The sequence below is a fragment of the Mytilus californianus genome, unplaced genomic scaffold (assembly GCF_021869535.1).
Source record: "Mytilus californianus isolate M0D057914Y unplaced genomic scaffold, xbMytCali1.0.p SCAF_1, whole genome shotgun sequence".
In the NCBI taxonomy this organism is placed as follows: Eukaryota; Metazoa; Mollusca; class Bivalvia; order Mytilida; family Mytilidae; genus Mytilus; species Mytilus californianus.
In genome coordinates, this window is record NW_026262581.1 from 19,586,896 (window position 1) to 19,605,774 (window position 18,879).

Sequence of the window (18,879 nt, forward strand, 5' to 3'; positions counted from 1 at the left end):
TTTAACAAAACGCATTTGACTAGCAGGTCGAACAACGGATGTTCTTAAACCCTGCTGACTGCCATTGGCGATTGCCAAATAAACGCATCACCAGATGTTACAAAATGGATCTTAACTATTAATTTAATACCAAACAGAAAACAATAAACTTGCGGAAAAGATGGTATACCGCAAACAAAAGGTGCAAAAATTAGTACACCATATCCGGATTTCGACAATTAATGTCTCTTCAGTGATGTTTGGAATCGAAACGGTATTTGGAAGGCCATATAATTTACCTCAATTTAGGATAGACTCTTGAATTTTGAAGAGTCGAAATAGGATGAACGGATCATATAAACCCAAAGGCAAATATAATACAAATACAAACGAAAAAATATAAACAAGTTTAAATTGAAAACAACGTTCAAACCTATGATTGCGTTAGATAAAAACCGCAATTTTTATACGTGTGCATGCAAAACTAATTTCTTGGTAGAGGGGTCTAAATACATCACACACAACATTTTCCAAAAGACCTAACAAGTGAAAAAGTATATTTTAACAAAACGTATTTGACTAGCAGGTCGAACAACGGATGTTCTTAAACCCTGCTGACTGCCATTGGCGATTGCCAAATAATCGGATCACCAGATGTAACAAAATGGATCTTAACTATTAATTTAATACCAAACAGAAAACAATAAACTTGCGGAAAAGATGGTATACCGCTAACAAAAGGTGCATTAATTAGTACACCATATCCGGATTTCGACAATTAATGTCTCTTCAGTGATGTTAGGAATCGAAACGGTATTATATATATATATATATAAAATGTCTGAATAATAGTCAACGATCTCTCCCACGAGGGCGCTGGATCGTTACGAGTAACGATACATGTACACAATAAATAAATTATATAAACGCCTGAAAAGTGTACAAAACAACACCAATAACAAAAAAAAGAAAACTATAAATGTAATTATTTATAAATATTTCGGATAACAGATATCCTTCATCAGTATGATTATGATCATGGATGTCAAATGAATCATATCAATCTACTTTGATTAAACTATATATGTCTGTATGTTTACTGTGTCTTACTAATATCTATGTTGTTGACTGATCTGTGTTGTCAAATTTAGATTGGATCTTTTGTATTGTATATTGTATCTACTACTATGTAAAAAAACTATAACAAGATATGTATCTTTCGTTTACAATTTTCTAGAAATGTCTACAAACCTTATCATAAAATGTATTCACAGTTGCGGTGCATGCGTAAATACAACGGCTTGTTTTTGGTGTCTTGACGCTGTATCCTGTGTTAGACATGCAGCAACCTGTATTACCGCAGTTAACATTTCGGTAAGGTACATAGCATATTTTTTTACGGCAATATTTATTCATATGCATTATTGCCAAAGCAACATATGTACATTTTTCAACAATTGTTGCAGTCTCATTACAGTTTAGTCATACCATTTGGTCGATGCAGCTGCTTGTTAAGGTTTCCCCTCTGAGGGTATCATTAGCCCAGTGTGGTCAGCACTTCTGTGCTGACGTGAATTATCATTTATATTGTCATAATTATAACTCAACTGTTTACTTTACTTTGAAATTTTGGAAATACTTAGGATGTTCTACCCCAGGAATAGACTACCTTGGCTGTGTTTGGCAAAACATTTCAGAATTGTGGGTAATCAATGCTTTTCAACTTCGTACTTTATTTGGCTTTTTTGACTTTTGATTCGAGTGTCATCGAAATCTCAAGCATACGCATCATGACCGACAATGGGGTCGAACTCAGACGATACGAAAGAGTAAGAGTTTATAGTAAGTGTGACCCGTCTTGTTAATTATTGCCTGTACAACTTGAACAGTCTATAGCTAGATATGTACTTAAAGTAGAAAAAATTAAAAAAAAAATTAAATGCAATTATAATGCAGTTAGCTCCTAACGTTTCTTTTTACACCCCTGGTTTTCAAATGTTATTTTTATTTAATCTGAAGGACTTTTTATATAAAGGAAAACAATTGTTTTATGGTATGATATCAACATTCTTATAAATTTACGAATATTCCATAAAACCTAAGAGTTTGCCGGGGTTCTTTTTTATTTTATTTTGCGCTTTTTTTTTTTTTTTTTTTTAGAGCTTTTTATGGGGAGTCTGTCAAACATATTTAATTGTACTATAAATGAATTAAAATTGAAATGTCAGTTTTTTATTCCCATCACACGGTTATACCGGAACTATGAAGATAACGAATGACATAACATGATCTTTACTTGAATAAGAAAATGTAAAAATACAATTAATTAACAGGACTTTTTATTTATTTCAATGAAAACAGATTACCTTTTTTACCACTTATACTAAATCTAGCTTCAATTTCAAATAGATTCCGTTATTATTACGGGGAAAGAAACTCTTTATGAGTACCTACCAGCAATGCTGAACACTACAATTCTATATTAAGTAATGTGTAAGTACCTAAAACCTGATGAGCTTTATGACCAAACAATACCTAAAAAGAGTGGCAAAATATATACAAGAGAACCATTGCTTGAGAGAGTATAAACTTAGTTTGTGAACAAATCACTGAATATTGAGTTGATGATACCTTCGGGGACTATGATCCACTTGTAATGGTGTCAACCAAGTAGTGAACCATTAATTGAAAAAAATGATAAATTTGCAGTGTCCGAACGCTTTTTTCTATCTTTGGCTCTCAATTGTTTAATTTGTTCGGCATGAACTTTTCTTTCACAATTCTATAATAACATGAATAACATTCATTTTCAATTATATTATACTACCTTTTTCCCTAAATAAACGTTCAAAATATCTTTTTTATATTCCAATAATCATGATAATAACTAAATTTCGCAATGTGAAGCATTGTGAAGATCGATGATTTTATTTTTATATTTGTTGAGGTATATAACCTTAATTGGTCTAAATGAATAACACAAAAAAAAAATCCAAAAAAAATGTAACATCTTCTTATTTTCAGCAATATCACTGGCTCTTAACCCCAATTACGGGAATTCCTGTTTAATTTATTTCAAATGTATGCCCTAAAAGGTTTTTTCTTTGTATATTTGGTCGCTTAAGAAAGTATTGGTCACAATTTTGGTTTCTTAATACATTAATTTGTATACACCATGGCGTATTTAGTTAATTCTTAGTCATTGATTGGCAGTAATTACATATTTGTTCAACCAGGCATACAAGTATTTTAAAAGCCTTGTGTCGAGTGCTTAGTGCCTTTTCCAACTGTTTTTACAGTTTGTTTTTATTATATTATACTGTACCACCATTGTTCCAAAATCACATCGGTGGTCTCCGTAAAAGCGTCTTCGAGTGCCGGAGTGTGTGGTTTCAATCATCGGCTGAAACAAACCAAGTTTTTGAAATTTCGTATTTGCTGCTATCCCGCTAAGCACGCGGCATTTAGTAGTAAGAGCAAACAGTGGTCGGCTCGGAGTCAGAATTATGTGTCAAAGTATTCCCGCGAACTGTTACCTAGTGAACTAGCACCAAAAAACACCGGTTTATAATATGTATGTATTGAATATGCATTTAATTTGCCCCTGGACGTTAAACAGCCATCCTTTAATCTATATACTGTCACAAGTTAGAGGGAGGGTTGAGCATGAAACATGTTTGAGCCTCATCATTCATAATGCGCCTGTGCCAAGTCAGGAGCCTGTAATGCAGTTGCTGTCGTGTGTTACTTTATATCATATTTGTTTCAGATTTATTGTTTTAGCATATCAGGCCGTTTATGTTTCGTGTTTACAATTGCCATGTCAAAACTGTTAGAGCTTATTATGCGGTTTGGGTTTATTCATTTATTTAGACCGTTAGGCTACTTATAGTTGCTACATTTACGTTGTTTTGTCACTGTTGGATAGTTCTACCATTGACGATAAGATTACAAATTGTGGTATATATCAATAAACAGTAATGCTAAGGGGGATAGGGGGCAAATATTGTCTATTGTACAATTGCATAGAAATACGGTCTAAAACTTTTGATTTTGTTTAATATAAGGTTTTATTCGTTTAGTGTTTGTTTGTTTTGTTAAGTATTTTTTTTTTTTTGGTTAAAGATGACAGAAAACCAATGTCCAAGATTAACAAGTACTAAGGTATTGATACAGGCTAGCGGCAAAACTGAAAATTTGATGATAAATGTCGTTAATTTATATAAATATGTAAGTACATAATTTGTATTTTAGTTCAAAAAATATTATGTCAATCTATTCAACAAATGTTTTTATTTGAAGGCAATACTTTCATGTTTTGCATTTGGAAGCATCTTACTACAAATATATATAGTTTTCACCTCAATACAACACGTTATATGAATTACTATAATATTTTGGCAATTTAACTTGAATTTGTAATAGACAGTTAACCAGATCATGCAGATGACATACAGCGATCTTTCTGATCACTGCATTTAAGGGGTAAACTTTTGCTTTGCCGTTCACTTTTTCCTTTCAATAACAATCTCAGCCAAACATAAAAGTCAACTACAATTCTTAATACTTTTTTGTTCTTCCATTAAATTCTTGAATTCTACTAATTCGCCAAATAGAAGACAATAGCCTATATTCAATTTTAAAATGAAATATAGAGATGTATGTTATATCAGCACATTATCTTAAAAAAGGGTTCTATTAAGATATATATTATCAGCAACAATTGCTATTAATGTCTTGTTCAGTCCATTCAAATTATGAGTTTGTACTTAACTATTCATATTTTTACCTGCATGCAAGTCTTTTGATTTTAAGAATTTTTAGGGTAATAGCACGGAGAAACTGCGATGTGTTGTTGGTGATGAGGAGTACGCTGTTGTGGTATACGACTCATATACTGTTGTATGTCAGGATATTAAGGTATTTATACATGCTATACATTGTTTAATGATATAAAAATTGGAAGCAAAGGTAGATTACCGATGATCATATCTCACAAATCAATTAAGTATATACAATTAAACATCTTATAGGTAAAAAACATAAGATAAGTACATGGCAGAAATACCAAACGGATGGTCTTCTACATAACTCTATCAGATCAGTTTTGCAAGTGACACACCCATGTTAATGTTGACGGTATAATAATATATAATGTGAACATGTAAGGACGTCACGTAACGTATCAACATTATTAAGATATGTCTACACCGAACAATAAGGCGGCGGAATTGTTACTGATGAGAATGTTACAATTTGGAATTTGATATCATAATGTGTATCATAAATCATAGTATGGAGTCGTCTGTATTTATATCAAGTAGCGGATCAAGATATGAATCAGACCTTGAAGTTTCATTAGTATGTTTAATGTTAAGAAAACTAGGCTATCACAAATATAGCACTCACTTAAATGTCAGTAATGTCAGTACTGGGGCGACAAGATATCGACACTAAAAATTACTTTAGTTTGCAATTCAAGATGTTTCTCTCTTGTCCATATTATTGTTTGTCTTGAATTCTGCTTAATATGCCACGGTCAGAAACGTCAGAATCGTCGGCCAATAAATGTGCGAAACTATTAATCAACATAACACATCAATGTTGTCGGTCAAAAAATCCAGTATTTTATTGTATGTTGGAATTGGTGTATTTCTTTTCAAAGTTAATTTGACGAGATCTAAAACAAACGTATCGAAATTACGGTTCCAATGTTTATATAAAAAGCACTATTTAATGTGCAGATGCAGTCGGTCTTCCAATATAGCATTTGTTATTGTATTGTAGAGTGACGAAAATTCATAGGTTTTATTTATTACAATACTAAAATGATTTGGATTATTGATTTTGATGTATATTTTAAGAATCAACGTCTGGTTTTAATTGATGGGAGTTAATTAATTTTGATATTGTTTTTTTTTTATATACAAATGACGCTGTTGTTATTGGTATTGTAAATGACAGATTAATTATGATGAATTAACATAAATTCCTAACGTTTGGACTGTCGCTATAAACCTAAAGCTGGCTGCCAATCCAACTGGCAGATTGTGATAGTCTTTTTCATATCAGGAACATATATTGCCACCTGAGAGTAAAAAACAGTTTGTTAAAAAATATATTTTGTACCATCATAACATTGTCGTTTTGCTTAAATTATGTATAGTTCTATCAGGTTTAACCTGGATTGTAAAAACTTGCTATAATTCACACGGCTTCCTTGAGTAGGACTTGTGCTTGGTTCATAAGTGTTTCTCGTTTCTCGTTTTTTATATGGCTTAGACCGTCGGTTTTCCTGTTTGAATGGTTTTTACACTAGTCATTTTTGGGGCCCTTTATAGCTTGCTGTTCGATGTGAGCCAAGGCTCCGTGTTGAAGGCCGTACTTTGACCTATAATGGTTTACTTTTACAAATTGTGACTTGGATGGAGAGTTATCTCCACATCTTCTTATATCTATGAAATCTTTGACATCAACGAACATTGAATTTGGCATGGATTCATACTTCTTATATTCAATTTGCAATGTTCTAATAGCAATAATAATAAAGTTCAAACAACATTACGGTAAACTTTTTAACTGTGTCATTATGAAATATCACTTCTGCAGAATGCTTTTCATCCAATTTCAAACAGTTTAGACACACACAAACACACAGGTGTTTAGGTTAGTTCTAAGGATTTGAATTTAGAGATCTTTTAATATGTCTTACTTTCCCTTAACTTACTGGTAACATTACACTGTTTATTCTGATATGTCCACTGTTGTCTATTTGACAGTATTACTGGTATTTGTATGTGTTTACCTGTAACATTTTCTACTTATTTGACTGTTAGTATATTCTATATCAAGAGAGCATACCTTGTCGACGCATACGATCTCTACCCGTTTGAATAAACAACTAGACCGATTGCTTTTTTTTTTCCAAAGTTTATTTTTTGATAGCTTGTTAACTGAACATTCCTTCTAGTTGTGTTTAAAAGCATTGAACTACTTGAAAACTAAACTTAGACAATTTGTAATTCAAAACTGTTTGTTTGCATTAGTTTGATATCCTTGACAAAACTATCGTCTCTGGTTCGGTTGATATTAGACGAACGTTGGATATTAACAGACAAAAAAATATTCATGATCATTTGTTTTTTCATTGAAAACAATGTTTCATCAATTTGTCAATTTAACAAAACACATTCTTCCTTGATAACAGAGGAATCGCTTCGCAATTGTCAAACATGAAATATGAGCATTTATGTATGATAGAAAATGTAGTGTATACTCGTACATGTAGCATATATTTCAGATGATCTTGATATCAAAAAATTATATTCAATAAAATCTACAGCTACGTGTTTTGTAGGCCCCTAAATCAGACATAACGAAATTGTATCTTGAGTATGATGGTTCAAGGTTAGATAATGCTGCCGATGTAGAAGGTAAGGTTTTGAAACGATAAGTAACTTTCTACCTTACAGTGCAATGATGTTTAAGAATATTTAATAGAAACAATGGTACACTCTAAAGTTGTTGTCTTTTTTATATATTAGGCCACACCAATTTGATTCGTAGTTCTTCGGACAAAATCTCCAAAAAAAATGGGGCGAGCGAGCGAAATTTTTTTTATTGTATTTTTTTCTTGAATAGAGTTTTTATGAGGCGAGTGCTCTACAAGTGAAACGAGCGGTAAAATTTTTTTTTTAAATTGTGCGATTTAGAATTCATGTACATGTTAAAACTGGGTTACTTCATAGAAAAAGGAGAAGAAACATGCTCTAATGCATATAATTTGATGGATTGGCGCATGAACCATACCCAACTTTCTTGTCTCGCTGGGGTTTAGTTAATTTATAATTATTTTCGTCAAATAAGCTTTGTCTGCGTGAATTTTCATTAAAATTCATACATGTGTATATATTAAGGAAGCATAGCAGATGCAGTTTAACAAGAGGATTATGCACAGGCACTTGTCTCAGAAAAAAAATTTCCTATATACCTTAATATAATACGTTAATAAGGTATATAGGGGGAAAAAATTCTGAAACAAGTGCCTGTGGAATTATGTTAGTTAGGTAAATGACATATATTGAATAAAATTTAAATATGTGTACATGTATGTACCAAAAAAAATGCCCCTGCAAAATATTAAATATTTTTTGATATAGTTGTTTTCATTATATCTATATATGGTAATGATTGTTTATTGGCTGCTTGATGTCCACTTTGAACTATTTATCCATACAAAGGATCAACATAATGAGTGAGGTGAATATTTCAACATCATGAGTAAGATATTTATATTGCTATGCATGTAGATCTCAATGTATTAAAATATTCCCTTAAAATACTTGTCACAACATTCACATACATTATTCTGACAGCAAAATACTCTTTCCTTTTGCTCCTAAAAGCTGCAATGCATTTTAAACTCTTTAGCTTAACTAGAAGTGGTTGAACCAATTACACATCCCTAATTGTTATGAGCATGCCAATTACAATACCACCACTTTGGTCTCGAACGTTGGAACTCTTAAATTTTCCCTTACAAAAGATTTCTGCTTGTATGCCAATAGACTAACAATGGGATATGGACTTTCATCAAAATAAGATAAATCTGTGATTTTTTTAAAATTCAAGGGAATTTAATATTAATTTCATCCAAGATAGATAGGTTTATAAAACAACAAACATTGTAGATACATTTGTACAAAACAGCAGCCGGTGTTTCAAAATTCCACATAGCAAATCTGAACAATATAAACCGTCATTCTTTGTAAAAACATTTTTTTACTGGAATAGACTACCAAACAATCTCGTGTGTACCAATACAATTGAGAGCTTTAAAACTTTGGTTGCTCTCACATCGTTGGATTAATTTTCCAGCGCCTCTCTTACGTTGGCGTTGCCATTGATGCCTATCCTGGCCCTGCAACGTACTTATTCAGATTCAGGTCTATGTCTGTTGAAACAATAATCCGGGATGACGATGGTTCTAACGAACATTGATGTGATCGTGGTCATCTAAAGACAGATTTTTAATATTTGTCTCCTAGAACAGATCTTTATAGACAAAACGAGATGCATTTCGGATAACTGTGTGTTCAGTAACTACTTGTCCACGACAATGAGCTGACACAACTACATGTTGGCATCCCGATTTTTGACCTTTTATTTACAATTCGATTTATCACACGTGCGTTTGAATCGAACGGAGCAATATATGCACAAGAAAAACGTCTATGTGAAAAAAAAATTTCAAGGAGAAACAAAATTTGGAGCGGCATGCGGCCCAAAAATTTGCGGAAGTGGTAATTTTTTTTATTTATTGAAAAGTCAATTTCTCCAAAACAGGAGCGGGAAAATCCAAAGAACTATTAATCAAATTGGTGTGGCCTTAGCTTCAAAAATAGTGTTTTAGGCAACGGTATTTACTAATTTGTATATTAAATTGTCATGTATATTACAAATTTGATTGTAAGAAATATGTCCATCATTTACTGTATTCAAAGCAGTTTTCTTAAATGGCAGTAGTGAGGGACCATCGATGACTTTCATCTGTTGTAAATGATGGTTTTCTCTTTAAAATGCAGTGTTTTTTTGTTGGATCAAAATCTTACCCAACCGTTCAAAATTGCTAAATATTCTCCACTCAGTTTGTTGTCGATGAGATGAAAGATTATATGTATATGCATGTTTATGCATATTGAATTTTTTTTAAGTATATGGATGTTTGGCTATTGTTATTTTAGTTTATGGATGTAATGACTTTAGTAGCAGTTGCGGAGTTTGTAAATATCATAAAACCCAGGGGTTCAAATGTGATTGGTGTGGATCATGCAAAACTACAATTGATGGTGCACCAGAGAAATGTAAACAAGACGAATTTGTTCAATGTCATCTTTCAGTATCAGAGGTAATTTTTTAAAGAAACTATGTTGATTAACCATTTATGCGCATTTTTTATTTGAAAAGTCCTTGAAATCGTTGCTGAATAGTTTTCATAGAAGTATCTAAATAACGTTTATCATAAACTAGTAAAATTTACAATGTCGAGACAATATCATCTGTAATTTTTTACCAGATTTCCGAAGGAAAATGGGTTATTGATTTGGGGATGTACGGCTCATCCGGGCGGGAGGCTGCCAAACAGTGTCCGTGCATTTACTCATGAACCGTTCAACCAAAGCTTTTCAAATTTTAATATGGTGTTACTGATGACAAAATGAAAGTCATGTTTAAAATTGATGATTTTCACTTTCACTGTTCAGGAGTTATGGTTCTTGAAAGATTGAAAAATGGTATTACCAGTCGTGTCCGTGCTTTAACTCATGAACCGTTCAACCAAAGATTTTAAAATTTTAATATGTTGTAACTGATGACAAAATGGAGATCAAGTTCAATATTGACGATTTTCACTTTCACCGTTCAGGAGTGGTGGTTCTTGAAAGATTGAAAAATGGTGTTTACAGTCCTGTCCGTGCTTTAACTCATGGACCGTTGAACTAAAGCTTTTCAAAATTTAATAAGTTGTTACTGATGACAAAATGGTGGTCAAGTTCAATATTGATGATTGTCACTTTTACCTTTCAGAAGTTATGGTCCTTGTGATATTAAAAAAATGCCAGTACATCAACTGTCAAGATGAAGAACAGGAATAAAAGCCCTGTTCATTGATAATTTTCTATGTTCTCTATGTATTGTGTGCGATTTTGTCCCATGTACATTTACTCCATACCATATCCTTTAATTTTTTTTAGGACACAAATAAATGTTAAAAAATCTGGTTTGCTGTCACTCTGACAGCCTCTTGATATACCTTGATTTTCCCCGTGGTAGATGTACCGGTTTTTTATATTTTTTGTGTGAAATTGGTTTTTTTCCTCAAATGCATTTACATGATGTAGATATTGAACAATCTTACAAAAATATTGAGTTGACTGAATACTCAAGATAGTCAATGTTTTTTTAATTTTTTGAAATGTATTTGTAAATGTTATTCCTAATTGTATTAAAGATAAGTATCTTCACATTCCAACTCACAATTCAACAAATAAAAATGTTTGATTTTGTGTTTCGAGCACAATGTGTGTATTCCGAGCACTGGGTTAAGTTTTATGACCGCAGCCCTCGTTGTTTGGATTTCTTTTTTCATGCTACCTAAAAGTTTTTTATGGCAATTACAGGTGTATCCATCTGCAGGGCCTGAATTTGGCGGAACTGTGATTAACATTACTGGAAGTAATATTGGTAACAGAGGAGATAATATTTCAGTTACCATAAATGGTGTTGATTGCGAAAATGTGACAGTTATAAAACCATCTACTGTGTAAGTGCATCTTTAGGATTTGATTACTCAGACATCTGGTATTTTTTTACTTGTATCAGAGTTTCAAACAACCTACTCAAATAATCTTTTTTACCCCCGATCGAATTATTGGAATAACATTCGATAAAATAAGCAATTATCCCCTCTTTAAAGGTCCTTTTCGTAGACAAAAATATACTAAATGTACAACTGAGAACGGCATACTCGTGGTTGTTTTGATTGTATAGGTATATTATCCAATCTTCAATGAAAAACGTTGTAATTTGCATAACAGATTTAATTAGTTGAACTTCGTATCTTTACGTTTATCTAGATATTGACAATTATCTTACGATTGTTTTTTAATGAAACTTACGAAAACTGATATAATGACTTTGTACATCGTGGTATGGAATATATATCAACTCATACGATATTGCGGAACATGCTTTCCTATCTGACATACTTTGTAGAGGATAGTAAATTTCTGTGTGGCTCTTCAGCGAAGTTTTTTATTGAAATTTTGAAGAAATAAAAGTGTGCAATTTTGTTCAATGTCAACAGATGTTTTACATTAAAAAGACCCTATTGAAGTTAGACCGTGTATATTTACGCCAAACATTTTTCATTTTAAGCTGAAAAAATAGATTTTGCAAAATACGCTACAAATTTTAAAGTTAATTGGTTTGATAAATGTAACAAAAATCTGTTGAAGTCACTTCTGAAAAATCATTTTCGTTATGAGATTTGAAATTTGTAATTTTCATGAGATTACATTATTTGATTTCACGAGCAATCGTTGAAAAAATCATATTTTAACCACACTGTGAATATTTGGTGCTGACATGTCATATATCCCAGTGAACTTGAGATTAAGGATACTACCGAAACTATAAGGTCTGCTTCATAGCTTGATAATCTCCTTGATTTTGACACCGATGAAGTATTTCAAACTATATAGAATGCAATACACAAGTGATATTTTCTACTTTTCCATTCTCTACTTCCCGTTCATCAACAGTTAAATCTCTTCAAAGATAACAGCCTTATAATTTGATACGAACGACGTGTTTTAACATACTCTCTGCCCCATTGTTATCTATACAAGAATTGTTTGACCAATACTCAATATACAGCCATCAGGATTTCGCGTTTGTTTTTGTTGCACTTCAGTGTTTCTTTTGTTCCGTTGTTTTATTCTTATAGTTGATGTGTTTCCCTTTGTTTTAGTTTGTAACCCGAATTTGTTTTCTCTCAATCGCCTTATGACTTTTGAACAGCGGTATACTATTGTTGCCTTTATTTAAGATATGTAGATAACAGAAGGTGGTCTGATGGTCGTCTGATGTGTAGACTTGGCTATTGAGTTGTATTTCCGATTGTGACATATTGACTGCATGCATAGCGATACACTTTCTCTGCCGCCACATCTGATCTTGATCCTTTTGGAGTTAATGCCATTGACTCATTATTATTTTTTGTATTTTCTCCTTGCCTGTTTCGGTTCTTATACTAGCGATTCTACCTGAAGATATTTGGATATAGATACTAACACAAATCTTTACCGGAAGTTGTGATGATATAAAATAATTAAAAGACCGACACGGATAAAAATAATAAACAATGTCAAAATGTTCAGGCTTTGATTTAATCTTTATTTCGGTACGTTGTTGCAAACATACGATTGGTATTGTTTCTTATACAGTTAGAGGCTAATAATATTTAAAAGAATATACTAAAGTAACGTGAAAACAAGATATATATATAAGATATGAACATCGAGTTTTTAAGTGCATTTTTCAGAGTAGGTTTTAACACATTTCAAATAACTAAACTTTTCTGTGGATTGCATTCGTTAGCAGTCAAATTTCAGTACATAAACGACTGTTGGTTATATTGATAATTTTGGAACTTCATAGCAGCTGGAGTTTTAAATAGTTCTGTCTTCAAAATCTGTATTTATCTCGTTTATGATTTTGATAAGGATTTTTTCCATTCTAACAAATGATTTCATCACGTTATAAAACATACATTTTTATATTTGATTAGATGGTCTGAAGATAAATAAGACCCTATTTAGTGTAGCCCTCACAGTTTCCTTTAAGTGATCTGATTTACAAAATTACTAGAACACTGACAGGGAAAGTGGCATTAGAATCCTTCAATCAAATAATTAATATGTTGACTGACATACAAGAAAGCGACAATTAATATTCCCTGCTAATTGTTATATGCTAGTGGATAAAGGTAAACCGTCATTCTAAGCATAATTTATAAATCTAAAGTGTAAATGTTGATGAGTTGTGTAATCTTATCTATTTTTTAAAGCCTAATAAAATATATTTTTTCAGTATCAGTTGTTTAACTTGCAATGCATCTGCAAGCACACAGAACGGAATAGAAGTCACGGTAAATGAAGTCCTTAGCCCTTTAGCAAGACACAAATACACTTTTCGGGTAAGTTACATAAGTTGTGGCTTAATGGAAAAGTGTAAGAGAAAGTAACATATCACACAACAACAAAAATGAAGTCTTCCGATGACAACAAAAGAATTTATTTACTAAACAATATATGTCCTAACTTATCTTGTACACCTATAATTACGAAATATTCATATAATCAACTTTAATGTATATATAAGAAAACAGATTTTGAAAATTTTACTACAATCAAAAAACATTTTAACATTTCGTTTTTTAATTTCATTCCTGAATAAGTTGATTTTTTCAAAACTTATTATGCCTAACATATTATACATATATGTATATAAATATGGTATCATGCTATCAGCGGAAGCCTCAAAGCTCAAACACATCAAAAGAACGAAAAAAAATAAATATGCCCCTCAGTCTTTAATGAATTTGTAACATGTATATTTTTATATTCAATTTTATTAGTTATACCTTAGATATTTTGAAGTGTAAATGATATATGGTGTAACCTTCGTAAAATATTATATTCAACAGAATTGTTTATAGTCCTTTGGTACAATGTTACAATAACGAAATCGTGTTACATTAATACAACTTGTAGATTACATTATTAGGTAGTAATAATAAGATTGATGACAAAAACTTTGAATAGATTTCCCGTTGACATGTTGCTATTATTACACACAAAAATGCAACACTTATTATTTTACTGATTTTTTAAAGAGTCAACTTGAATTATTAACCTTTTCGCCGAGCAGAAGTATTTTATCTGGAGGAAGAAAGATATCAATCCGAGGAACAAATATTGGTTTTATGGGAAGTCGCTACAACGTTTTATTTTGTAATGACATCAAATGTATACAGTGCAGGTGATTTGAAATATCTATCAATATCTTTGCTTTCTAATCATCTTTTCAATACTTTTTATTTTTATTTTGCCTAATTCTAAATTAAAATATCATTTAACGTAGAAATGATGAATAATAGTAAATTTTCTTTTTAGCATTTTATCACGAATGCTTTTAAATTTGCAGCGGAACTGTTCAATCTAAATTCCAAGTGAATAGATCTAATACTCTGAAATTTACACATTCTATATAAAAAGTAAAACAACAAAAATACCAAACTCCAAGGAACATTCAAGTCGGAAAGTTCCTTATCAAATGGCAAAATAAAAAGATCAAACACATCAAACGAATGGAAAACAATTGTCATATTCCTGACTTGGTACATTTAACAGGTAGAGTGTATACGTATTAACTTAAAATAGTCATTATTTTACAACACGGCATATAAAGATTGTACCAATATATTTTTTTCTTTTCCTTACAAAGTAATATAGTTAGGATAAAATGGTATAACTATTTATTAAAGTACTAAAATTGATACCGTTGTATTTCATGCTATTACTGCTACCAACAGATTGGCAGACTTTTTAACAACGGAAAAAGAACATTTATAGTCCTAACAAAACAGTTTTCGTTTCATGTCAAAAAAACAGAAAATCACACAAATCATCGTCTCGTCTTCAATAACAGTTCAGTGGATTTGAAGAATGATAGCAAGTTAGCCAAATAAGATACGCAATGAAAAAGCATTGAAAAAGAAATACAATTTAGTATCTATATTTATATATGATAAATAACACGAATACATGTAAGGGAACAATGGATCTTGGAGAATATAGAAGTATAATATTTTCTTAAAATCTTTATCACTATGACTTTTTTTTTATTGGTGCTCACAATAAAAAGCTAAATGGCAAAATCAAATTGAAATTGATGAGTTCTGAAACCCAAATATTCAGAAACGTTCTACCTAATACAGTTTATGCTATAAATGCCTATAGGTGTTTCGAATATTATTGCAACATTTTCTAAACAGTAAATTTATGTTTGATGAGTTAATCTATAGAAGATGAACGTATCAATGGTAGTTCTTGTCTACAAAAGTGGATTCTTCTGGGTTGGGGATATACGAAGGGACGAAACGACATCCGCAGTGGCATCGGCACAGTGTATGTTAATAAACTCATGAAAGATATCAGGCTTGCAATTAATCACGCAGACCCTCGTGTCGTCATCAATAAAAATTCCAGGGAATTGGAAGAATAATAGCAATTAGGAAGACCAAATAAAATACGAAATGAAAAAGCGTTGAAAAGCAAACATTTTGAAAACATTTGCCTAATACGGTTTAGCTAATTAAAATATTGAAATGGGTTAATAGCGCGTGGAATATAAAGTTATTTAAATAATCAAGTTGAGTTTTAATAAACTCTATTTCAAAATACCCTATTTTTGCACCCTGTTTTTTTCTCGCAAAAACATCGTGTTTTATCGAATAATTAGCAATTTTATAACGAAAAAAAACGTGTATGCAAGTGAAAGCAAGTACGTGAATCTTTATTTGCGAAAATATGGTGAATTTCGGCTTTCGTCAAATTGTCATATGTGTACTTCCTTGGCGTTACCAATGTGCTGCCGAAATAAAACATCTTAAAATTTCAATTTTGTATCTAGATTTCTTCAAATTGAAGGAGACCATACTTTGACATGCAATATGGATGGATCAGATAGTGTCATTACTTTAACATATTTGAGTGTTACTATTGATGGAAATACACATCTTACCCTCAACAAAGAGTTCATGATTGTTGCCGATCCATTAGTTGCCCCTCTGTCTGTAGACAGTTCTTCTGTATTTCGAAGGTAATTTTAAACAGCAGTTTTCGAGTTATGAATAATAAATAAATCTTTTCTAGTAGAAATAATGTACTCAAAATTTTATAAAGTCAAACGTTTGGTTCGAAGTATAAATGTTGAATCGTGATGCAAATCAAATGTCATATCCCGGCATTTACAGTGTTGTTCCTATCTTACCTTATGGTGTAGGTTTTCCTTGTTCGAAAAGCTCATGCAATGACTTACATTTGTATATCTACATCTTTGTCTCGTTTTTAGCAGATATGTTTACATTTGCTACCGTTTATCATTTCCTTATTTTCATAAAATTACCCTTTAATAAAGCTTAATGAAAGGTTACTTGGTATTTCACTACAAATTGTATTAAATCAAATGCAACAGAAGTGAAGCGATGATCTATTATCACAAATAAATTACGAAGATTCAAATCAAGAAAAAAAAAGTACATGATGATCTTGAGACCACAAAGATATGCATGAGACACAAACACATCATATCGGTCAACCGATTCGTGTGAGCGTGAAATTTATGAATTGTTCTAAGCTTTATACAACAGAAATTCTGTAATAATACCGTGGAAAACAAAGAAAGAAATTGCAATTGAATAAATTTGAAAACCACCATGCACTTGTTTCTGGTAACATGAATATTTGAACTAGAAGAAGACAGTCGGTATTGAAATTTGTACTGATTGCGTCCTTATTGACCGCATTGTTTGTATACAAATATGAAGCAGAATTCGTCCAGTATCTTCTCAGAAACAAAAAAAAGCAGTATCTTGCACAGTTACTTATATTCAAATTACTATTTGTCAGCAATAAAATACCGTCTAACTAACCATTATGCATTTCTCAATTAATAAGTGACACTTGTGCATGTTAACATTATACGGACTTTATGAACAGGAATGTGCACAAAAACTGCTCCAACAACATGAACAAAGTGATGAGAAAGAAAGATTTCCGTTTTTCTTTCTCATCACTTTGTTCATGTTGTTGGAGCAGTTTTTGTGCACATTCCTGTTCATAAAGTCCGTATAATGTTAACATGCACAAGTGTCACTTATTAATTGAGAAATGCATAATGGTTAGTTAGACGGTATGTTATTGCTGACAAATAGTAATTTAAATATAAGTAACTTTGAACATGCACAAGTGTCACTTAATAATTGAGAGATGCATAATGGTTAGTTAGACGGTATGTTATTGCTGACAAATAGTAATTTAAATATAAGTAACTTTGAACATGCACAAGTGTCACTTAATAATTGAGAGATGCATAATGATTAGTTAGACGGTATGTTATTGCTGACAAATAGTAATTTGAATATAAGTAACTGTGCAAGATACTGTTTTATTTTCGTTTCTGAGAAGATACTGGATGAATTCTGCTTCATATTTGTATACAAACAATGCGGTCAATAGGGGCGCAATCAGTACAAATTTCAATATCGACTGTCTTCTTCTAGTTCAAATATTCATGTTACCAGAAACAAGCGCATGGTGGTTTTCAAATTTATTCAATTGCAATTTCTTTCTTTGTTTTCCACGGTATTATTACAGAATTTCTGTTGTATAAAGCTTAGAATTTCACAGGAGTTTTCAAGTTTCCTTTATGATGAGATTGAAAATAACTTTGGTACTGTATAATATTAAACGTTACTAATAGGTACATTGTTTACTAATATTTGAAAATATAATTTGTTTTCAGTGGAGGACAAAAACTAACTGTAACAGGAACTGGCTTTTTGAACGTAGGGGTTGTTATGGTAGACACTCCAGTAAGAATGATACAAGTAATACATGTTTATTTATGAAAACAACCAGTTAAAGGTGTTCTGTTCATTTAATAATTTTAAGTTATGGGTGATCGAAGGAAAAATAAATCTTTAACAGTAGTATCATGGTATTAAAGTAAACGACTGTATATTTTATGAGCAAATAGACCATTTGTCAGTAGTGGATTCACCTCAATTAACTTCATTATCCTCGACCAAATTTTGTAAACACTTGTTTTCATCCGTATAAGGAAATGAGGTATTTCATCTCTCTCCTTGGAAATGGTAACTGAGAAAAAGTTAAAAATACCACAATGTTCCAAAAGGAAGCTGGATAAGGCAAACAGGAGTTTACATCTGTTCAATTTTATAAATTGATTAAGAAGACAAATCAAGGTAACAAACAATAATTGAGGGAAAGGAAACCGCATGAACTCCAAAGAGAGTGCAACTAGATGCTTCGAAATGGTAAGCGTCTCGTACAATGCAAGCTCTATCTGCATGCGTAATCAACGCTCAATTAAAGCGTCACCGTCGGGATTGACGCATATTCGGAAATATGACACAATCTGTAAAATTACAGATTAGACTATTATTTTGTTATCTAACAATCAATGAATGCGAAAACATGTCGCTGTTTAGATGAGACATAGACTTACTGAGCCGGTCAACCAATTTATAATGGT

At 31.6% G+C, this 18,879-nt stretch overlaps 1 protein-coding gene across 1 annotated transcript in view; it reads left to right on the forward strand.

The window, feature by feature from the left end:
* The window catches only part of LOC127700092 (plexin-2-like), a 40,318-nt gene that overhangs the window by 8,467 nt on the left and 12,972 nt on the right, over positions 1 to 18,879 (forward strand). Inside the window, exons 3-12 of the mRNA XM_052203559.1 lie at positions 1,254 to 1,353; positions 4,105 to 4,209; positions 4,804 to 4,899; positions 7,337 to 7,412; positions 9,723 to 9,886; positions 11,157 to 11,299; positions 13,630 to 13,735; positions 14,435 to 14,580; positions 16,234 to 16,422; positions 18,127 to 18,211. Coding sequence (XP_052059519.1) covers positions 1,254 to 1,353; positions 4,105 to 4,209; positions 4,804 to 4,899; positions 7,337 to 7,412; positions 9,723 to 9,886; positions 11,157 to 11,299; positions 13,630 to 13,735; positions 14,435 to 14,580; positions 16,234 to 16,422; positions 18,127 to 18,211 — 1,210 coding nt within the window. The remainder of the gene's footprint in view (positions 1 to 1,253; positions 1,354 to 4,104; positions 4,210 to 4,803; positions 4,900 to 7,336; positions 7,413 to 9,722; positions 9,887 to 11,156; positions 11,300 to 13,629; positions 13,736 to 14,434; positions 14,581 to 16,233; positions 16,423 to 18,126; positions 18,212 to 18,879) is intronic.